The sequence below is a fragment of the Planococcus citri genome, chromosome 5 (assembly GCF_950023065.1).
Source record: "Planococcus citri chromosome 5, ihPlaCitr1.1, whole genome shotgun sequence".
NCBI lineage: Eukaryota > Metazoa > Arthropoda > Insecta > Hemiptera > Pseudococcidae > Planococcus > Planococcus citri.
This window is the reverse complement of record NC_088681.1, coordinates 10,609,764-10,633,291: the sequence shown is the minus strand read 5'-3', so window position 1 is coordinate 10,633,291 and position 23,528 is coordinate 10,609,764. Positions and strand designations below refer to the sequence as shown.

The window sequence follows — 23,528 nt, the reverse complement described above, 5'->3', positions numbered from 1 at the left end:
TCCAATTTTGCCACTTTATATAAAAATCGTTTAATTCTTTTCGTGAGCGTTTCTATCTTGGTGGAGCCTACAGTATGATCGTAAAAACTCGTATAATTCGTCAAAAACAAAAAAAAAAATGAGAATGATGAAAAATTGGGAAAAAATTTGTAGAATAGTTTACCTACCCCAAGCCGAAGTCGAACGAAATTGACCTGAAATAGAGATATAGTTGATTTCTGTTTTGAAAAATTACTCTTTCAATAGTTGTAAGCGAAGTTTGATTTTACAAATACTTACAGCAGATAGTCAGGCATACGCCAAAAATTGAAATCATTTTTAACGAGAACATAATCACACACGTGCTGTTGGTAGACTTTCGATAGGAAAAATACTCACGCAGACATTAAGGTAAGATCAAGGTGCAATACGAGTAAATGTATATGGTTTGTTGTCGACAAATTTTCAGTGTAAGCAGCTGTCACAACAAACGTTATAATGTGTGAATTTTTCGTTCGTGCAAGTGATTTCAAAAAATGTACGAATTTCGTCAACTTTTTAAAATGATTGAAAGTTGATGTGATCAAATATGTAATTTCAAGGGCTGAAAAATTCAGTCGGATTTTGGTGGAAATGAGTGAAAAATGCCGTTGAAAAAGTATTTCAAATTTTCGCAGTTGCTCAATCAACCTGAAAACTGGCTCTGGTCTAGAATTTTTTTAATAGGATTTAGTACTTGGTACTATTCTCACTTCGAATGTTCATTTGAACATTCAACTTGCACAATGGACCGCTATTATGCCTCTCGAGTGTGATTTTTCAGCAAATTCAGCATAAAAATGAACGCGTAAGTGTCAGGAGTTTGTCTCTCGTCAATTGAAGCAAAGTTCACGAAAAATGACTGGCAAAACCAGACACAATCGAATTTTAATAAAGTACTCCCCCCCTCCTGCCCAATTCCGAGTAAAAATCATCAAAATGGAAATGGGTTAAAAATTCCCATTTTAAAAGGATTTTTTAAAAATGTAGATATCACGCAACCCTTCACAAAGGATCAAAATTTTGGCAAAAAATTTCTATGGGAACTTTTTTTGTGGAATTTTTGAAGAATTTCAAACCCAAAATTGTGATATTCTGGATTTTTGAAAAAGCTGCAGGACTCGTACTCGTTTTTTTTTTCAAATAACTAAGTCACTATGAATTACAAAAGAAAAAATTGCTGAAAATTATTTCTTTTTTGCATAAAATTCTGGAAAAGTCTCGCTTTTATACCTAATATTGCTTAAAATTGTATTTTTTTTTCTTTATTTGAGAAAAAAAACGAAAAGTCTTGCTTTTTTTGAGATTGATTTTTGCCAAAAGATGTCACAAAATCACGCTTTTTCAAAAATTTTCAAAAATCTCGTTTTTTAGCAAAATTTATACCTAACATCGCTTGAAATGAAAATTCTAGCTTCTTTTGAAATTGATTTTTGCCAAAAATTGTCACAAAGTCACACTTTTTTCAAAAATTTACAAAAATCTCATTTTTTCCCATGCTAAATAGTTAATTATTATCTAAAAACTATTGATTTTTTTCAACTCCAAAAAGATTTGTTTTTTTCAAAAGTTATTGGTGTTCTTTTTTCACCTAAAATTGCCAAAAAAATACTGAAAGGTCTCTTTTTTTAATGTTTAAAAACAAAAACTGTAAAAAAAGTTCTGAAAAAATTTTATTTTATTTTATTTTATTTTATTTCATTTATTGAGCCATATACAGCTACTTATCGGCTAGAGGCTTGTATTTACGAGTGAAAAGCTTAAAATTAGGTTATACAGGAAATAAAGATAGGTAAGTATGTACATACAATTTTAAATTTTTTTATCTAATTTTGTTGAGATTAGAAATTTAATAACTTCGTCTGTGCAAGAAGGGTTGTCAGAGAGGAGGACCTGTAATTGGTTAGAACTTAGGTGTCTGGAGTGTTCATTCTGGTAGGAAGGGCAGTCTATTAGTAAATGAGCAATGTTTAGGGGAATGTTGTTGCATTCTGGGCATAACGGAGGAGGCTGTTTGAGGAATATGAATTGGTGAGTGAGAAGGGAGTGGCCAGTCCTGAGTCGGGTGAGAAGAACCTCAGATCGTCAAAAATGAAATTATAGCGGCCTTAAGAATCCCCTTAACCGAAGTTTCAATTTGTTATGAGCAAAAATCTGGTTTGGTAGTCTAAATTTTCAAAAAGATCACTTTGGGCTCCCGGAATTGGTGGCAAAAAATTATTCATTAGTATAGTTATGGATAGGTATACGAGTCATCCTAATAATAATGACTGTGACTGTAATAATTTAAATCTGTATTACTGAATTTCTTCATCGCTTCCGGTAAATGCAGACCTCGATCTAATTTTTTTACTTTTCCAAAAAAAGATTTGATAGCCTTGGTCACTGATTTTATTGTGGTGAATTCTTCTTCTGTATGGGTGAATATTTTTGTGATGTATTATTTTGGAAAAATAACGTGCTAGTCTATGATCAACTTACCTGCAGTTGTTGAAGAAATCACACCTACATGAGAATTGAACTTATTTTGTCAGTTATCGTTCGTTATAGTAGATAACAATATGTACTAAGTTATAGGTAAGGTCTTGATACTTACAGAAGGTGACGAAACCGATTCCCAAAACTGAAATCACTTTTACAGACATCATAATCACGAATGTCAGATATAAAAAATATCTCACGTTGACGACTATACCTATTCGATTAAATGAAATATACAGGTGTACTATATTGTATGATTTTTTGTCAAATATTGCTATGTACAAAGTTTCGTAAGATAGCCGACTAATAACCGTACTACGTAAAAACTTCGTGAATCATGATTGTAAATATTTCATGTAGGTGCCTATGGGTGGAGTGCGTTTGTTTAGACGTTGGTTTGGTAACGATTTCAAAAAATATGCGAATTTTTTCAACTATATCTGAATACTTGATGCGAAAATTCATTCTTTGAAATTCTCATTTTGATTCACGAAATGGATTTCCAAAAACATTCCGTATAGCATACTCGAATTAAGGAGTTTTTATCCTCGTCAATTGAAGCAGAGTTCACGAAAAATGACTGGCACAACAGGGCACAGTGGAATTTCAGAGCCCCCCCCCCTCGGCCATCCCTCAATTTTGAGTAAAAATGATCTATTGCTGAATTATTCGAAAGTAGGTAACCTTGTGATCGATTAAAATGGGTTAAAATTTTGTATCTACGAAATTCAAGTATTATTCCTACGAAAATGTTTTTTGAACTGCAAGTTTGTAAGATTTCGAGTGTAAAATTATTATTGGGTCGTGGTTTTTCGGATTTTTGAAAGAATGTCTCATGCGGTCGACTATCAAAATGCATTATTATAAAATTGCGAGAAATTCAAATCATCCAAAAAAAACTACTTTTTTGAGCATTTTTGAAGATTTTGAGTGCCAAATGGGACAAGAGTTTGTGGATTTTTGAAAAATGTATCAGAACGGATTAAAATGTTGACAGAAAACCAAACATTTCTAAGGGAACTTTTTTTTTGGACAGCTTTGAAGAATCTTATGAGCCCAAATTGTGTCACGACATGATTTTCTGGATTTTTGAAAAAGGTGCAGGGCTCGTAGTATACTCGCAGTTGTGGTTGATTTCCAGAAAAAAAAATTGTCTGATTTTTTTTTACACATTTTCAAAATTTTAATTTTTCCATACGAAGTACTGCCTTTTACTAAAACTGAAACTGTCAAAGGCTGTAGGTGGATAAGTATGGTGAATTTGCACCCGAAAGCTTCAGGGTTGATATTTGCATGGAAGGTGGGTACCCTTGAGCACCTTCCATAGCCTTCCATCAGGAAAGTTTCAGACCCCCAGACCCCCCGTTTTTGAGAAACACCCCCTTTTCTGAAATTACAATAAAAAGTTTTTTCTCAGCCCCATGTGAACCGATTTTTTCAATTTTTTGGTATGTTGTAAACATCCATAAGAGGTATCCCCACAAAAAATTTCAACCCCCTCCCCCCATATTTTCCCTTCAAAATGACGTTTTTTAGTTTTATTTGCCTGTTTTAGCAATGACCATGATTCGGCACAAAAATGTGAATAGCATTTTTAAGCGTGTTTTTAACCCCTAAAAAACATATATTTTTTTCAAAAAAAAAATATTTGGTGGGCCGTGCTCAAAAATTGAAAAAACCAACAAAGGGGGGGATAAAAATGGATTCTGGTGTAAATTATTGTTTTTGGTAAACGAGGTGTCGTTTCCATATGAATCGAACCCCCCGAACACGAATATGACGTCCAATTTTATATTACCCTCATCCACACCCCTCCAGTGCCCCTACCCCCACCTCAATTTTTACTATATTAAGAGTTGAGCTATTTTCATAATGTTGGTGTCATTTTCATATGAAACGAACGCCCCGAAAACGAATATGAAGTCCAATTTTATGCTACCCGCATCGACACCCCTCCAGTGCCTCTGCCCCCAACTCAATTTTCACCATATTGAAAGTTCAGATATTTTCATAATGTTGGTGTCATTTCCATATGAAACGAACACCCCGAAAACGAATATGAAGTCCAATTTCGTGCTACCCTCATCCACACCCCTCCAGGGCCTCTGCCCCCATCTCAATTTTCACTATATTAAAAGTTCAGATATGTTTTTATAATGTTGGCGTTGTTTCCATATGACTCGAACACCCCGAACACGAATATGAAGTCCAATTTCGTGCTACCCTCATCCACACCCCTCAAGGGCCTCTGCCCCCACTTCAATTTTCACTATCTTCATAATGTTTTACAAAAACTTTTTTTTCAAGCTAAATCACAAACAAATTGTTTTTAAAAAAATAAAAGTTTTGATTTTTTTCAAAAATCGTGTAAAAATCTTGCTTTTGCCAAAAATTACCAAAAATGCAAGCTTTTTAGTACTCACTCGAATCTGCCAAAAAATACCAGAAAGTCTATTTTTTTCAAATGTGAAACCAAAATCTGGAAAAAAGTATCGAAAAAACTGAAAATATTTTTTTGGCTAATAACCGTTCAATTAAAATTGCAGCTTTTTGGAAAGAATCTTGCATTTTAGCAAAATTTCTAAATACATAGGTAGCTATTCTTACTTTTTTTCCAAAAAGAAATTCTCGTTTTTTCAAAAATTGGCAAAAATCTTGTTTTCTAGCAAAATTTGACATTGCTGAAAATTCTTGTTTTTTTTCAAGTTTTGAAAAGTTTCGCGTTTTTTTTTTTAAATTGTCAGAAATTCTCGCATTTTCAAAAATTTACAAAACCCCTTTTTTTCAACCTAAATCACAAACAATTGTTGTCGGAAAGTCATGTTTTCTTCAAAATTGCCAAATAAAAGCCTCGTTTAGGTATTTCCAAAATCGCCAAAAAAAGTCCGGTTTGTTGCCTAAATTGACAGAAAATCCCATTTTTTGCCATAATGTTGAAAAGTCTAAATTTTTCCAATTTTTTTTTTTTTGGGTGTTTGATGTAAATTATATTTTTTGACAAAAGTGACAGAAAGTGTTTTTTTTTGCTTTTCCCATCAAAATTGTCAAAGTCTAAATTTTTTTTCAAAAAATCCTACCATTTCCAAACTGCCAAGCTCAAAGTAGCCTATAAAGTCTTATTTTTTTTTGTCAAAATAGTCGAAAAGTTGAATTATGTGCCAAAATTATCAAAAAGTCATGTTTTCTGTTTACGTCAAAAAATTCCAGTTTTTCGCCAACATTGCCATAAAATGTTCCATTTATAAAAACGTTGTGTGATAAAGTCCCATCTTTGCCAAAATTGTAAAAAAATTGTACTTTTTATAGAAATTATTGTTTTTTCTTGTTGAATAAAATGTCTTGTTTCTGTGTCAACACTGTCAGAATTTTCGATTTTTTTGTCAAAATTGTTAAAAAATGTTCCATTTATTAAAAAGTTGTGTGAAAAAGTCTCCAAAATTGTAAAAAATGAAAACATATAATTTTATCAGATAAATTATAAAAAAGTTTGATTTTTTATAAAAATTGGTTTTGTTTTTTTTTTTTTTTTGTTGAAAAAAGGTCTTGTTTAGTTTTTGTGCCAACTTTGTCAGAATTTTCGGTTTTTTGACAATATTGTTGAAAAGTTGTTTTTTTTTTTCGTCTAAATTGCCATAAAAAGTGCTGTTTTTTCTTCTCGTTCTCGTCACGTGTCAAAAAAGTCCTTTGTTTATCAAAGCTAAAATTGCAGGTTTTTTTTAGGTGTTTAATGAAGTCAAGCTTCGCAATTTTCCATTTACTTTGTTTCATTGTTACTTGATGTCTTCTTGGAAAATGGTAACATTTTGACTAATTATCAAATTAGAGCGAATTTCATTGAAATGCCTTTGGGTTGAGATGTTCTTGAGGTGCGAGATGAAAAAAAAAAAAAATCGGCATAAATTGTAGAAAATTCGTGTATATCGGACAAAGATGGATAAAATCGATGAAAGTGGGCTTCCAGTTCCCATAACGAATTTTCAAGGTGGTCTCGTCTCCAATCCTGGAATCTCTATAAAGTTTAAAAGCTTATTTTTCCTTCGTACTTGAGAAAATCAGACTAATTATATGATTTTAATAATATAGTCTTTAGCCCCAATTCGATGGAACGTGGTCGTAAAGAGATCATTTAGTGTAATATTAATTTTAAATGATCTTACGTCATCCCTGCCCCCTCCTTCTCCCACAATCCCACATAAATAATGTTTTCCATTTCCAGTACCAACCGATCTCTGATCTTCCCTCTTTTTCTTTTTTTTCCAGCAATTGGAGCCATAGGTGGAGGAGGAGGAGGTCCAAACGCCTTCCAAGAGTTCACCTTCTGGTAAAATGTGTGGCATGAAAATAAAGTCAATCGTACCAATTTGTCCGATGTGCTGCAAGTCTCCTTTTTCACAAGCAGCTTGCGATGTACTTAACCATGTACAGTGAAAAAAAAATGCATCTGTGATACCGAAACTGAAACTAATAAGCTGTATAAAAATATGTAGAGTATTGTGCGATGGAATACACTTATATGTACCTATTCTTTCACACGAGTGTGATTTTATATATACGTAGTATTTCGTTGTACGGTGTATAATTATTTAAGAGTATAAAAGTGTTATTATTATTATCGTCGAAGTTATAAAATACCTTCTTTTATTTTTTAGTATTGTGTACTGCATATGAGATAGAACAATTAATACATACCTGTATTATTTTCCACTCTATTCGTACATATGTGAAATCATACAGGTACCCAAAAACTTACCTCTATCGTAGCTACTTGGGTAGGTACGGTATATACAGAGGTTTACCTCATTTATTTGGAAAAAATCGTGAGAATAATCATTGGATAAAAAAAGCTAATTTATAAGTTTCTTATAAACAAATCAACCATAAAGGCGCACGTGGAGCAAAACCTATTAATATATTATTTATTTTAATATTATTAAGAATGAGAAAAGAGCTGAAAAAATAAAAAGCCACTGATATATTTATTACAAGAATGGTTTTTCATTACAGTACGAAGCACGACGACGATATGGTAGTAATATTGTACATATTTATCCCTGAATATGAGCGAGAGAGAGAGATAGGTAATCTCATTCGAACGTTCGTGCAATTATACTTCTTTTTTTCCCCATCTGGGGAATGAATCCAGTATATAATATGTGAACTTGTGGTATGTAAGTATTCGTGCTGCAGCGACTGTGATGTTGAAAAGAGAGTAAAATAAAAAATGGATATTTTATAGTATTTATTTATTTTTGTAAGAGAATTTATTATCTTTTATACCTACGCAAATTACTAGCCAATTATCGCAGCAATTATTCGCGTAGTTGTTAATGACAAAAATGCATTATTTCATTTTGCATGATTGTGTTTGTGTTGTGTGTTACCATACTATTAACGCTTGTCATTTTCATTAGAAATATACTTGCGCGAATATCTCCATTCCACGCCTTTGAAGTAGCGTGGTTATAATTGCTGAGAATAAAGAATAAAATCGTAGTCATAAATATTATTGGTGTTGTGTTTTTTTTCATGTGTTTGGTATTCTGGTTTCTAGTTTAGGTAGGTCTAGGTATTTGTGAGGAAATGTGGATTGTTGAGTCGATTTCACTTTTTGTGAGCTCAGAACTGGGGTAGAGCTGGTTCGTGTCTTTGCAGACTGCTAACGTGATCAATTCATCTGAAAAAAAAATGAAAATGGGAATAAAATTTTAATATTAATTATTTATTTGTCTGTTTAATCAGATTTTATTAATTTGGGAACCCCCGAATAATTAAAAAATTATCGTCCAATCAGAACACAGGGATAAAAGCGAGAAAAACATGAAAATCGCAGAGAAATTCGTCGAACGCGTTGGTAACACTGTAAACAAATAGGTAACGTTAAAGCTCTTCAATACAAGTATGGAAATAGATTATACTCTTAAGAAAGTCATAGGATTTTACGTAAGTTTTACGTACTGCGCAGTGCGCGAGCACGCATCAAATCAGCTGTTCACGTACAACGTTGCACCCCCTTCGTTGCTCCACCGCGTGACGACACCAACCTGCCATGCGCAGTACGTAACACATACGTAAAATGCTATGACTTTCTTAAGAGCATAATCTATTTCCATACTTGTATTAAAGAGCTTTAGGTAACGTTAAGGTAACGTAAGTAGGTAGCTCGCGACGTTGCCTCGAAATTCCGTCCCAAAAGCCAAAAAATTTCCGCCATGATTTTGTTGTTGTTTTTTTCGCGAACTCGAATATTTTCAGTTTTCTGTCGTAAAATCACGTTATTTTAAACGCGTTAATTATTCAATCGTGTCGAATTAATTAATTATTATTGTATTAATCACCTTAGAGACGATTACGAAGACGACGACCAAGATGTATTTATAATATTATGTTCTTCATCTTTGCCATCTTGGTACACAGCATTGGAAAATATCTGGTTAGTGCGCAGGAAAAATACGTAATCAAATTTTCATTTGTTTATAAACAACAATGGGTTATTTATCTGTAAATTTTTAATTAAAATTATCCCTGGTGAATAGATTGCGAGTAAAAGGTATAATGAATGATCGAAGGATTGGGAATACGCGTTCGAATAGTATATTCGAAGTATTCGCCGACGAGTATTACCACGTTGATGGTAAGATTGGCTTCTGTAGTAGTGTTTCGATGGTTGATTTAGTATAGAAAATTATCACTTGTGGATTAGTTGTTCGAACCAGTAAGACGTAAGTATCTGTGTTTATCTGGTATTCGTAATTCCTGACACAGAGACTGGACGATAAAGCAAAGCGGCCGGATATGATGTTCGATGATTGCTGGTTTACGTTTGAAGAAGCTAATCTTATTCTTACTTTGTTTAGAAAACCATGAGCGATTGCGATGGCGGCGAAATCGAAGGCGAAGGATCGGTTACGACGAGCACCAACGAGTGTTACGATGATAAAGATACCGAAGACGTTTGCAGATTGAACTCTTCGATGGAATGGCGTTCGATCAAGTCACCTTTCCAGTCGTTCGTCTACGGTTGGGGCAATACCGTTGATGGCGAGTTGGGTCTCGGCGGTATCGAAGAAAATCACATCCTCGAGCCTCGCGAAGTAACCTTCCACGATTCGGAAAACATTAAACATGGTAAGAATGGAACATTGGATTATCGAGAGTTGGAATAATTACGAAGTATTGCTACGGTAACCGACGCGAATCGATATTGCGTGCGAAAAAGAGAAGTCTAACGTGATGCAAATTCAATTACTCGATGATGAGCTCGTGTGTTAATGACTTTTCACCGATCGTGATTCATGTTGACGGATATGAATTAAAAATGTGAATACGATTACGATCGAGTTAGAGAAGTGATTGTCTTTGCGAAATGCTTTCGGTTTGGTTATTTCGAAACGATATTGCGGATATTTTTGTAAACTTATTATAAATGCGCATATAATTCGATTATTATAGTCGAGCTACAAATAGAATGTGGAGAAAATTAGACTTCAGCATCAGTTCGGTGAAATTTTGTAAGTTTCGAACCTCGTACGTGCGAAAATCATGGCTGTTATATTCGTCCTATGGATTACTATACTTTTCGAGCTGACTATTTCTTTGGTGTTTGTTGGATTATGAAAAAAATGTAATTGTGTTTGTTTTTTTTTATATTCAACAGTGGCATGCGGTGAACATCATTCGTTAGTTTTAACTTGTAATGGCATGGTTTACTCTTGCGGTAATAACGATTACGGGCAACTTGGACGTGATAAATCTAGAACGAAGAAGTTTCGTAAGTATTCGACGACTTGTATGATACAAAATACGTGATTATTTACATAGAATTATGGTTTCCGAGGAACAATACATAGATCTGTTTGAATTAACGTAATATCTGATTGATTACAGATAAAGTTAGCGGTTTAGACGTACATAATATCATTAATATAGCTTGCGGAGAACATCATTCGATAGCGGTTAACGAATGGGGCCAGGTGTTTAGTTGGGGTAGCAATTTACACGGACAATTAGGTAAATTTTATTTATTATCAAGTACTCCAACGTACGGATTATTTTCTTTTTTCTCTCGTTTACTTCATCGTCGTCTTGTCCATCGTCTTATGTTGAGAGATGAGTATTCGAAAGCAATCTGTCGTCCTTCTCATTTGTGTAGTATGGTGTATTTTTACGTATACCCTATGTTATCATTATCAACGAACTGGTAGCGGTTATCAATGGACTGTTGATATCTCGTATTGGGCGCCGTCGCCGTCGAAACCAGAGTTATCGTTGATGTGTGTGTATTTTTTGTGTTATCTTTAATGATGATTATGGTTTTTATTCCCACGTTGATTCAGGTTTTAGTGATAATTTAGGTGGGTTTCAACCGGAGCCTAAAATAATCAAGACATTAGCTACCAAAAACGTCGTCCAGGTGTCCTGCGGTTACAAGCATTGTCTAGCGTTGACCAATGGTGAGTATCGATCGAATGATTTGATTTCCCTGTGGAAATTTTCTATCCCCGATTGACGGAATTGTTCGTGAACGAGGAACTTTTTGAATTAACTGTCTCTGATTTGAATAAAACCAAATTAAAACGAACAGCGTGTCATAAAAGGACTACGAGCGATAAGTTTATTTACTTTTCTTTTTTGTAGAAATTGCCAAAAATTCCCATTCTCTCAAAATAGTCAAAAGGTCCTAATTTTTGCCAGAATTTCTGAAAAGTTTCGGATTTTTTTGCCTCAACATTCGAAAAATATGGATCAAGTGTTGTCTTGTCCTTTTGGTTTTTTTTTTTTTTTTTAGAATTATCAAATCAAAAATTCCTATACTTATTTTTGACAAGATTGTAAAAAAGGTCCATTTCTTCGGGTCAAAGTTGTCAGAAAAGCGTATTTTCTGTTCATGTGAAAAGAAGTTCTGTTTTTCGTTGCAAAATTGTCTCGTAAGGTCCTATATATTTTAACAAAATTGACATTGCGAGTCTCCATATTCACAAAATTCTGTTTCATGTCAACATTATCAAAAAGTCTTGTTTTCTGTCTAAACCACCATGAAAAAAATTCTTCTGTGGAAAAAAGTCCTGTTTTTCGTCATGACTAAAAAAGTTCCATTTTTGCTGAAATTTTGAACAAAAACATGCGTGTCAAAAGCTCTTATTTTTGCCAAAAAAAGTTGTATTTTTTTTCGAAGGGTAGTCTTATGTCTTCGTTTTTGTAAAAAAAAAAAATGTGTTTTTTTGTAAGTATCCAATTTTTTGGTCATGTAAAGAATGTCTTGATTTTGTCCAAAATTGACCAAACAGATTCCATTTTGTCTAAATTGTGCCAAAATTGCACTAATTGCAAAAAAGCTGCTAATTTGTACCAAAATGATCAAAAATTTGAAATTTCTCATTTTTGTCAAAATTATTAAGTTTCCATTTTTTTTTGTTGAAATTGTCAAAAAGTCTCATTTTTTTCCAAAATTGTCAAAAATTTTCATTTTTTTCGTAATTGTTGAGAAGTCTTACTTTTGACCAAAATTGTCCAAAAGGTCGTAATTTTTTTCAAAATGTTCAGTTCGTTCCATATTTTGCCACAACTTTCAACATTTTCCTAATTTTTGGCAAAAGTAATCAAACGTTATTCATTTTCTCGAATTATGGAAACAAAATTACATTTCATGCCAAAATTTGTCAAAAAGTTGAAATTTTTGTCAACGTTTTGAAAAAGTCTCAATTTTGGTTAAAAATTTTTTGAAAGTCTGATATTTTGTGAAAATTGTCAAAAAGTCCTCGAAAGGTTAATCGTGGTTTTTTTGCCCAAATTGTTGAAAGAATGTTCAGTTTATGCCAAAATTATAAAAAGGCCTTAATTTTTGTCAACATTTTCAGCCAGTTTTTTTGCTAAAATTTTCAGAAGTGTCAATTTTTATTAAAATTGTCAATTTTTGTTTATGTTATCAAAAAGTGTCAATTTTTTCTCAAAATTGTCAAAAAGTATCATTTTTTGTGAACAGTGTCAATTTTTGTTAAAATTATCAGAAAGAATCAATTTTTTGTTAAAGAGTCAATTTTCTTCAAAATTGTCAAAAAGAGCCAATTCATGTCAAAATTGTCATTTTTTATTAAAAAGAGTCAATTTTTGTTAAAATTATCTGAAAGAATCAATTTTCTGTTACAGTAATCAAAAAGAGTCAATTTTTGTCGAAATTGTCATTTATTGTTAAAAGTATCAAGGAGAGTCAATTTTTGTTGAAATTATTAGAAAGAATCAATTTTTTGTTAAAGTTATCAAAAAGTGTCAATTTTCGGTCAAAATTGTAGAAAAGTGTCATTTTTTGTCAAAATTGTCAATTTTTGTTAAAATTTTCAAAAAAAAAGTCAATTTTTGTAAAAATTGTCAAAACAAGTCATATTTTATCAAAATTGTAAAGAAGCGTAATTTTTTGTCAAAATTGTCAATTTTTGTTAAAATTATCAGAAAGAGTCAAAAAAGTGACAAAAAGTCAATTTTTGTCAAAATTGTCAAAAAGAGTCAAGTTTTGTTAAAATTTAAAAAGTCATTTTTTGTCAAAATTGCCAAAAACTGTAAATTTTTGTTCAAAATCAAAATTGTAAAAAAGTGTCATTTTTTGTAAAAAGTGTCATTTTTTGTAAAAAGTGTCATTTTTTGTAAAAAGTGTCATTTTTTGTAAAAATTGTCAATTTTTGTTAAAATTATCAAAGAAGAGTCAATTTTTGTTGAAATTTTGTTAAAAAAAGGTCAATTTTTGTAAAAAGGAGTCAATTTTTATTAAAATTGCCAAAACGAGTCAATTTTTGTCAAAATTGTAAAAAAGCGTCATTTTTTGTCAGAATTGTCAATTTTTGTTAAAATTATCAAGGAGAGTCAATTTTTGTTAAAATTATCAAAAATAGTCAATTTTTGTTAAAATTATCAAAAATAGTCAATTTTTGTCAAAATTATTAATTTTTTTTTTTTAATTATCAAAAAGAGTCAATTTGTGATAAATTTTCAAAAAAAAGTCAATTTTTGTCAAAATTGTAAAACAGCGTCATTTTTTGTCATAATTGTCAATTTTTGTTAAAATTATCGAAAAGAGTAAATTTTTGTTAAAAGTTTCAAAAAAAAAAATATCAATTATTGTCAAAAATGTAAAAAAGTGTCCTTTTTTGTTAAAATTATAAAAAAGAGTCATTTTTTGTCAAAATTGTCAATTTTTGTTAAAATTATCAAGGAGCATCAATTTTTGTTGAAATCATCAGAATGAGTCAATTATTGTCAAGATTATCAAAAAGTTCCATTTTTTACAAAATTGCCAAATAAAAGTCCTGTTTTTTGCCAAAGTTCTCAAAAAGTGCTTTTTTCTGTCCAAACTTCCGTAAAAAGTCCTGTTTTTTTTGCCAAAATTGCCTGGTTTTTTTTTTTTTTTTTTCTTAATCAACCTTCATAATTTTTATTAGCTTTTTTTTCTGCTTCCCTTTAAAAATGGAAGTACTTTGGCCTCAATAAGTTCTGGCTCAGTGGCTCGAACAAATTTATTACCTCGTCTTAAATCGATTATTGCTCGAATCGTTCACGAACGACCTAATGTACCTTTAACGTGATGTATTTTCGTGTATTTAATATTTTAATCTTTGATGACAATTATCGAATATTTCAACATTAATGTGCTTCTTTTTGTCTTCACAGATGGTACTTTATATTCATGGGGTCTAAATGACAATGGCCAATTAGGTCTCGGCCTGAGTATAAAAAATGTAGGCCTCGTTAGCCAGCCAAACGTAGTTAAAGCTCTGAATGGCGTTCCTATCGCATTCATAGCATGTGGCGGATATCACAGTTTCGCTATCTCGAAAACAGGTAAGCAACTCCCAAAGGCTCTAATTTGCGTAATAAATTTACCGCACTTGTAATTTATTCGACAATTATTTTTCGAATTATTAATGTACGTACATTCTCATTTTATTATTCTCGATTAATCTCGTACGTATTTTTTGTTAAATTTCCCAGGAGTCGTATACGGCTGGGGTAAAAATAGCTTCGGACAATTAGGGTTGAATAATTTAAAGAATCACAACGTTCCGTCTCAATTGAGAACACTTCGATCGGTGAAAATCAAATACATATCGTGCGGTGAAGATTTTTCAGTATTTTTAACACAGGTACATGAAAACTGATGGCTAGAAAAATACATCGCGATATTTACTCGTTACTAAATGTGTCTGTGTTCAACAGGATGGCGGCGTATTCACCTGCGGTGCCGGCATGTATGGTCAACTGGGCCATGGAGCTTTCACGAACGAAGTACTGCCGAGAAAAGTAGTCGAACTGATGGGCAGCACGGTGACGCAGATAAGCTGCGGAAGACGACACACGCTCACTATGATTCCGTCCAGAGGACGAGTATACGCGTTCGGTCTCGGAGGCGTGGGCCAGCTGGGTAATAAATTCGTCAAAAATGCCAGCACACCTCACGTGGTGCTCGGACCTTGGGCCACGTCTTCGGATAGCTCATCCGCAGACGCGTGCACGGTCCGAAGGGTGTATTCCGGAGGCGATCACTGTTTTGTGACTGTGGCTAAGAAAAAAGTCAGTGGTACTTTTTTTTTCGACAGATTTCTAGTCTGGCGACTGTTATATTGATAAATTCGAGTGTTTTAGGATAATCTACCGCCGGAAGATTTGCGAATTTGGCCCAAGAATACTCAGATCTTGGATGTAGATTTCAATTACCTGAATCAGTGTAGAAATATTCCGGTCGATAGTGCCGTCGATCAGGATTTAATGACGTTAGTATGCTGCCGCTGTCTTTAGTTGTTGTGTTCTGTTCTGATTCGATTGATTCATTTTTCACGCTGATGTATTTTTCTGTTTGTTTACAGATACTTAGAATTAGTGATGAGCAGTTTGAGTTGTTTCAATGGGTCTTTCCTCGTTCCCGATACCGAGTGCTGTGAACAAAATGCTAGTGTTGATTTTAAAATGGTCGCCGAGTGCTTCAATATTATTACTAAAATCGAGCATCCGTCTATTTTAGATACGGTGAGTTCGAGATCAATAACCGCAGTTTTGATGGGGAAGGGCGATGTGCTGTATTTTTTTGTAAAATTTTGAGAGCTCTCCCTTTCTCTTCCCTCAATGTCAATTTCGTGGTTGGTTTTATGGAAAAATTTTGTTACCTCGTCGAATCTTATTTTCACTGTGATGTATTATCCAAAAAAAAACTTCAAAGGGGGAGGAGGTTCAATATTTTCCAAATTTTAATACCTTCAATTTCTGATTAAAAAAATCGTTTCTCGTTCTTGGCATTACTGTTGACAAATTTCATTGACTTGAGAGGTGGAGGGGGGGGGGGAGAAATTTCAACTTTCAAATTTTACACCTTCGATTTCTATTTTAAAAAATAACAAAAAAAATTGTTTCCCGTTCTTGGAATCACTGTTGACAAATTTAGTTGACTTCTAGGAGGGGGGGGGGAGGGTGAAGAGATTTAAGATTTTTTTTCCAAATTTTTATACCTTCAGTTTTCATTTTTAAAAATGAAAAAAAAAAAGATTTTGTTTCTCGTACTTGGCTTCACTGTTGACAAATAAATATCATTCTTAATTTCATTGACTTCAAGGGGGGGGGGGGATTTTTCCAAATTTCAATACTTTCAATTTCTATTTTTTTTTTTTTTTTTAATTTTTTCTCGTTCTTGGCATCAGTGTTGGAAAATTCCAAGGAGTCGAAAGACGACCTCAAAATACACCACTAGTAGAAATTTCGGATGCTGAAATTGATTTTTTGATTTTTGGTTTTTTGAAAATTCAAATTTGCTCTATTTCTCGTCGGAAAAAATCAGAATTTGATCAAATAGACATAAAAGGCTGGAATTTGGTTAATATGATATTTTTGACCTTCGGAACCGATTCGTGATGGTTTCGAAGGGTTTTGAAGCCTCGAGCAGATTTTCGGATTCTCCAGTTTTCGAAAAAAAAAACGCTCTAAAAAGGGTGAAAATGAAATTCAGCGCTTTTGAACTCGGATTCGTCGTCTTCGTGACCCATTCGATCGGTTTAGGTACATTTTCGAAATTTTTTTGGTCTCAATTCAAATCCAAAATTCATCTCTAGCAATTTATTTTCGGAAATAATGATAAAATCATCGTTCGCGAACGAGTGAAAGAATTAAAAAAAATGGAATTTGGTTTTTACCCTGTTTTTGGCCTTTCAAGTCGATTGATGATGTTTTTGAATCGTTCTGGAGCCTCCAGCGGCTTTCCAAATTTTCCAGTTGAAGGGGGGAGGGGATGAAAAATTAAATGCAGCATCTATGAATTCAAATTCACTATCATTGTGAACCTTTTGATCGATTTAGAAACATTTTCAACGTGTTTTTGTGCTAGTTCAAGTCGAAAATTTTCTGTAGCAATTTTTTGGGAATAATGAGAAATTTATCGTTCGCGAACGAGTGAACGAAAAAGGATGAAAATTGGTTTTCGCCCCATTTTTGACTTTTCCGAGTTAATTGGCGATGATTTTGAATCGTTCTGGAGCGTCCAGCAGATTTCCAAATTTTCCAGTTTCTGAAAAAGAAAATCTTGAATGGGGGAGGGGGGGGGGGGTGAAAATGAAATTTAGCATCTATGAATTCAAATTCATCATATTTGTAAACATTTCGATCGATTTAGAAACATTTTCAAAATGTTTTTGTGCCAGTTCAAGTTTAAGATTTTCTTCGGCGACGATTATTTTGTGGAAAAACGAACACATGAAATTCATCGTTCGCGAATGAGTGAACGAAAAAAGTTGAAATTTGGCGTTTAGTCTGTTTTTGATCCCTCCTTCCCCCCTTCTGAGCCGATTATTGCCTCCAGCGAATTTCGATGAATTTTTAATTTTTTTTTTCAAAAATAATTGCTGGAAATAATTTTGGATTTGAACAAGCTCTAAAATGTTTTGAAAATGCATCTAAATCGATCGAAAGGGTCGCAAAAGTGGTAAATTATGAATAATGGGTGCTGAATTTGATTATAATTCTTCGTAAAGCGTTTTTTCAGAAACTGGAGAAATCTAAAAATTCGCTGGAGGCTCCAGAACGATTCGAAATAGTCACCAATCGATTTGGGAGGTCGAAAACAGGGTTCAAACCAAATTTCAGCCTTTTATATCAATTTGATCAAATTTTGATTTTTTCCCCATGAGCAATAAAATAATAACCTAATTTAAATTTTCAAAAATTTGCCAAAACTCAAAAAATGAATTCAAGCTGCTGAAATTTTTGCTGGTGGTGTATTTTGAGGTCCTTTTTCGATTACCGTTTGTCCGGATCGAAAATTTCAGGGTACATAAATTTGCTTATGAAGGTCTTTGAGGAAAAAAATTGAAGTCTTCTTGAATCTTGAATTGTGCCAAAATTTGACTTGCAATTCGAAGCATCGATTAGTAAAACTGGCGCTGGGTTTTTAGAAGGTTTTTCTCAGAACTACGCACCATCGTTTAATATTTCGTTTTGCATTTTTGTTCGCCGAAAAATTCGCGATTGAAAATTCTTCTTCATGAATAAAAACATTATCGACTTGGAATACTCGAGCTTCGTTATAATTTTTTCCCCTTTTTCTAATCGATGCAGACGCATTTCAAATAAGTATACTGTGCAAATATTTGCATTGCGAAAAAAATTAATGAAATTGGTCACAAACAACGTAAATTCACGTGTGCAAATCACCTAATTATTATGGTAGAGGATTCGTTTAATGATCGTTTTGACTTTTGAGATTACATAATTAATTTTTTTTTAAATCGAATGTTTTTTATTAAATAAAATCACGCTGATAGTTCGGTATCTTTTTTAATCGTTGAAATTGTATCTTATTTTATTTTTTGTTGTTGTTGTTGCAGATTTTAACTTGTATATCGACGATGGTGATGAGCTTTCCGAGTACGCCTATCGATGTAGAAACGTCACGTGCTTATCTCATTTTACCATTGTATCATCAGTTTTTAAATCCAAAGAATTGCGACATTCTTCAAATTCCTTTCGGCGAGGGATTGCTACAGACGTTTTCTACAATAGGTTGGTATCAACTCTTATGGTTGGTTTTAGAATGAGAGTAGAATATGTGTTGAGGGATCTAAATTTTGGAAAAGTTGAGAATGGCTTGTAGCACGTTTGATGTGCAATTTTTTTTTATTTGAGAACCCCTGCTTTCCCGTTTCTATTTTATTTATACTCTTGAAGTTGTTATTCGTAAGTATGGTTTATTTTAGATTTTATTTTATTTTATTATTTTTTTTTTTTTGCAGAAAAATGGTACAAAACGCTAAACAGTGAGAATTTCGAGCTTCTGATCTTAATTTACAAAAATGTGCTCATTGATAAGCTGAAAACGCTTGATCCGTCTCAGGTGAGATATCAAATTTTAATGTATTTTGTATCTTATCTGACTCGATATGCCTAGAACCTGACCCGGATGTCAACCTATTCACTTCAACGAAGGTTTAATCGCGAATTCGTCCAATGATTTTTCTCAAATTCGTCGAAGAAAGGAAAAGACTACGAAGAAAGTTGAAAACTTCAAGTTATCGCCCCAGCGAGTTGAAAATTCTCAAATTTTGAACTTCATTCTTCCATTCTGAACTCATCAATTTTTTAGTAACCCAAGAACCCGTAAATCGACAATTCAGAAATTGATCTATCGACGCGAAGTTCATCTTTCGAGGAGGATGGGGGGAGGGGGGATTTTCGACTTCAATAATCAACTGGATGTTGAGTTTATTCCGGAAATTGACAAAAGGTATTGTTTGGGAAGCCCTGCGTGTTGTTCTTGAAAGGTGAATGACCTTCGGAATCTCCGTCTGCGTTTAGACTGCTATTTTTCGCGTTTTATCGAATGATTTAAATTCATGAAAACATTGCCGCTTTCGATTGATGATTACATAGTTCCAATTCGATTTTTAGTTACTTGAATTAATTTCCACGCCTTCTAGAGATATTTTGAAATTCTGGGAAAAGCGAAAATTATTCTGAAGGCTTCCCTAAATTGCTCCGAATGTTGAAATTCGAATTCAGCGGGGAGGGGTAAGGGGAAGTTTTTGGCGCTAATTTCAAAAATTTCCCTTCGAACAAAACATTTTTAGTTTTTGGAATTTTTTTTCTCCAATTTTTTGGCTGATTGAAAAAATGCACTCGAGATGTTCGCCTGGAAATCGGCTCAAGTGTGAATGAACTCTTAAAACAAGTCGAGGATAATTTTCAACTTTATTTTTAGCTGTCTAAATTAATTTCCATTCCTGGAGAAATTTTGACATTTTGGAGAAATCGGAAATTCCGCTGGAGGCTCCAGAATAACCAAAAATGGTGAAATTTGGGTTTGGCATTCCCTTGACCTATTTTTCGTCGTCGTCGTAGTCGCGCTCCTTTACAGGAGATAGCGTATACTTCCATTTATATCAGCCGGTTTCTAGCGTATCTGATGGTTTCTTTCAGGGTCTTACAGGGAGAGTTGGCCGGTGAGTTTGTTGTTAACATCTCCGATCGTTTCCTCCCTCTTGTAGTTCTTCCTTGAATTTTCCCCTGTACCGCTAGCATGAAAATACCGTTTTCTCGTATTTTATGAGCTAAATACTTTAGCTTTCTGTTCTTTATATCTTCTACTACGACTTTCCGCTCCTCTCCTATTCTTGCTAATACTTCCTGGTTGGTGATGAAGTCCTTCCATGAGATCCGTAGTAGCCTTCGATAGCACCACATCTCAAAAGCAGATATTTTCTTCTCGCATTCTGCACTCATGGTCCATGTTTCACAGGAATACTTCAGAACGGTCCATACGTAGCATCGCATAATTCTCTTTCTCAGAGCTAGACTCATTGTTCGATTTCCCAGCACATTGGCTAGGTTGTTAAAGGCGCTTTTTGCCATTCCAATCCGTGATTTAATTTCTTTATGATCTCTGCCATCATTATTTATCAGTGCTCCAAGGTATCTGAACTGATTTACATTTTCAATTTCTTGGGTTCCAATGTTGATTTTGACCTCCTTGAAGTCTCCTTTTGTAAATCTCATCACCTTGGTCTTGCCTGCATTTATCTTCATTCCATATTTTAATCCAGCACTGTTGATTTGGTTGATCATTTTCTGCATCTGCGCTTCTGTTTCAGCAAGGATCACTTTGTCGTCTGCGTAGCTTATTTCATTTATTCTCTTGCCGTTGATCTTGAATCCCATTTGTTTGATTCGCGCTTCTCTCATTATTTCTTCTGCATACACGTTGAACAGCCTAGGTGAAAGGGGGCATCCTTGTCTCACACCTCTCTTTATACCACATCTATTCTCCGAGTACTCAGTTCCAAACTTGATATTTGCGCTCTGCTCCCAGTACAAGTTCTTGATTATCCGCAGGTCTTTGTCATCGATATTGTATTTCTTCAGGATCTCCAGCATTCTCTCATGGTTGACACGATCAAATGCTTTTTCATAGTCGACGAAGCAAGCAATAATTTCCCTGTTTGCATTCAGTGCTCTTTGGATGATCACTTTCAGCAGGGCGATTGCGTCTCTCGTCCCTTTTTTTGCTACAAAGCCATATTGTGTTTCGCTTAGATTTTCATCTATCTTCTTTTCAATTCTGGCATTTATGATGGATAGTAGTAGCTTTAGAGCATGGCTCATTAATGCGATGGTTCTATATTCAGAGCATTTTTGCGAGTTATTTTTCTTCCGTATTGGTACAAAATTTACTGCTTTGAAGTCCTTAGGCAGTGTACCTTCATCGTATATCTCATTTATAATCTTCAGCAGTTCTTTTTCGTACTCAGGTGTTAGATGTTTAATCAAGTCTACTGGTATGAGATCTTCCCCCACTGCTTTGTGGTTTCTGGCTCTCTTCACCGCATTTCTCAGCTCCCACATTTCGATTCGTGGTGCCTCCTCTGTGGATGAAACTTCCATTTGAGCCAGACGTGTGTCATCTCCATACAGTTCCTGTATGTAGCTGATCCAGACCTCTTCTGTTTCTTGATTGTTAACACAATACTTTCCGTCTTTTCTTCGCATGTATGCTATTCCACTTCTCCTTTTCTTATGGGCAGCCATCATCTGCTTCACTTTGGTATGCATTTCTCTAGAGTTGTGTCTTTTTTCCAGTTCTTCTACTTCTCGACACTTCTCCTCATACCATTCATTTTTGGCTATTCTGCACATTCCCATGATCTTGTGATTTAGTTCTGTGTATTTGTTAGGTACCAAGTCCGAAATTGTACAATTCGGGGATAGTACAGCCAATTTTGTACCATCTCCGAAGTGTCCGGACCAAGCATGAATATTACTTTTTCATCGGGCTTTGTTCGTACCATGCCCGGAGGGTCCGGACAAAGTGTTTGACTTGGTACAATTTGTGTTGTGCAAAGTCCGATATAAAGTTTTATAATGAAGGAATTCGAATTTCATGCCTTTATTCAAAAATTCAAACCTTGACATTTTATTCAAGTACAAAACGAAGGCGTTTTATTTTTTGATTTATAAATTTTCAAAAGCTTTTGCACTCGCATTTACCTATTTTATTATTCCAAAACTGAAATTTTTCAAAATTTATTTTTCAAATTTTTCAAATCTTAAAACCAGAAAAATTATCTTTTTGCATCTAAAAATAATATAAGTACCTATAGGGATAAGCCAATTATTTAGTTCTTGAATTAGGAATTTTCGAGAGCTTATATTCTGCCCTCGCTTCGCACAGTTTCATCAAAATCGGTTCAACCGTTCCTGAGAAATAATTTTTTTTTAAGTTCAATTTTAAATGAATTCGTGTGCCAAGTCATTACTTAAATACTTAAGTACTCGTACATATGTGAAAAATCCGAATGAGGTGAATTTGCACATAAAATTTAATTACTCAGCAAAGGCTGAACTGATTTCGATGAATCTGGAAATCTCACTAGGTTTGCTCGATTCCTATCAAGTACTAATACGACCCTCAATTTTTTGTGAATCATTCATGAACGAATTGATCAATTTTTTGAAAGAACCATTCGCCAACGAATCGATCAATTCTTTAATTTATTAATAAATTCGTTCGCGAATGAGTCACTAATACGAATCAAATCGTTCGTGAATGATTCACAAACAAATGTCAATTCGTTCGCGAATGATTCAGAAAAAGTAATTCAATTCGTTCGTGAATGATTCATCGAAAATTGAGTAAATGAATCGATTCGTTCGCGAACGATTAACTTGTATGATTCGATTCGTTCGCGAACGAGTCACTTGTACAAATCGATTCGTTCACGAACGAGTCACTTATACGAATCAGTTCGTTCGCGAATGAATGTTTAAATAAAAGTGAATCAATTCGTTCGTAAGAAATTTTTATTTTACGAAAAGTCGGTCTTCTCACGCTCAATGCGTGAGAGTTTTTTTTTCTTGAGAAATGAGCATAGCAATATTTGAATCTTTAAAAATTCCCCAAAAATCAACAAATTAATTTCAGCATCCGAAAATTTTGCTGAAGTGTATTTCAGAGTCATCTTTAAATTTCCTTTTATTCGGTTCAATATTTATGGAATAAAGGGATGTAAAATTCGAATTCATTCATTATAAAACTACATTTAGGACTTTGCACAACACAAATTGTACCAAGTCGAACACTTTGTCCAGACCCTCCGGGCATGGTACAAACCAAGTCCGACAAAAAAATAATATCCACGCTTGGTCCGGACACTTCGGAGATGGTACAAAATTGGCTGTACCAACCCCGAATTGTACAATTTCGGACTTGGTACCTAACATATTCACTACTTGGTCTGTTTGCATTCCTTCGTTCTTCCATCAGATCCAGTATCTCTTGAGTTATCCATGGTTTATGTTTTCTTTTATCTTTGAGTGGAATAGACTTTTCTGCTGCTGTTTTAACCTTTCGCTTCCATTCTTGCCACTTTTCTTCAATACCTTGTTCTTCTTCCAACTTGTCTTCCTTTTGTTTTTCCAGTTCTTCTCGGAATTTCTTCTGCACATGCTTTGATTTGATCTTTGCAATGTCAAGTTGTTGGTATTGTTCTTTGCTCTTCTTCTGGCTCTTCATGACT

The 23,528-nt window shown here is 33.8% G+C and overlaps 2 protein-coding genes across 4 annotated transcripts in view; both read left to right on the top strand.

Moving 5' to 3' along the window:
• LOC135846245 (uncharacterized) overlaps positions 1-8,005 on the top strand; it is a 94,613-nt gene extending 86,608 nt beyond the window's left edge. Inside the window, exon 4 of the mRNA XM_065365229.1 lies at positions 6,760-8,005. Within this exon, the coding sequence (XP_065221301.1) occupies positions 6,760-6,824 (65 nt within the window). The 3' untranslated portion in view covers positions 6,825-8,005. The remainder of the gene's footprint in view (positions 1-6,759) is intronic.
• A 713-nt stretch (positions 8,006-8,718) lies between these two features.
• Herc4 (HECT and RLD domain containing E3 ubiquitin ligase 4) overlaps positions 8,719-23,528 on the top strand; it is a 31,166-nt gene continuing 16,356 nt past the window's right edge. Inside the window, exons 1-13 of one of the 3 annotated variants that reach the window (XM_065365216.1) lie at positions 8,788-8,929; positions 9,033-9,130; positions 9,354-9,624; positions 10,154-10,267; positions 10,384-10,506; positions 10,833-10,949; positions 14,155-14,325; positions 14,476-14,627; positions 14,701-15,054; positions 15,127-15,254; positions 15,348-15,507; positions 18,348-18,522; positions 18,753-18,853. In XM_065365216.1, the coding sequence (XP_065221288.1) occupies positions 9,056-9,130; positions 9,354-9,624; positions 10,154-10,267; positions 10,384-10,506; positions 10,833-10,949; positions 14,155-14,325; positions 14,476-14,627; positions 14,701-15,054; positions 15,127-15,254; positions 15,348-15,507; positions 18,348-18,522; positions 18,753-18,853 (1,941 nt within the window). In that variant the 5' untranslated portion in view covers positions 8,788-8,929; positions 9,033-9,055. Of the gene's footprint in view, positions 8,930-9,032; positions 9,219-9,353; positions 9,625-10,153; positions 10,268-10,383; positions 10,507-10,832; positions 10,950-14,154; positions 14,326-14,475; positions 14,628-14,700; positions 15,055-15,126; positions 15,255-15,347; positions 15,508-18,347; positions 18,523-18,752; positions 18,854-23,528 lie in introns of those variants that run through there. The other 2 variants (XM_065365217.1, XM_065365218.1) reach the window with 2 other exon arrangements.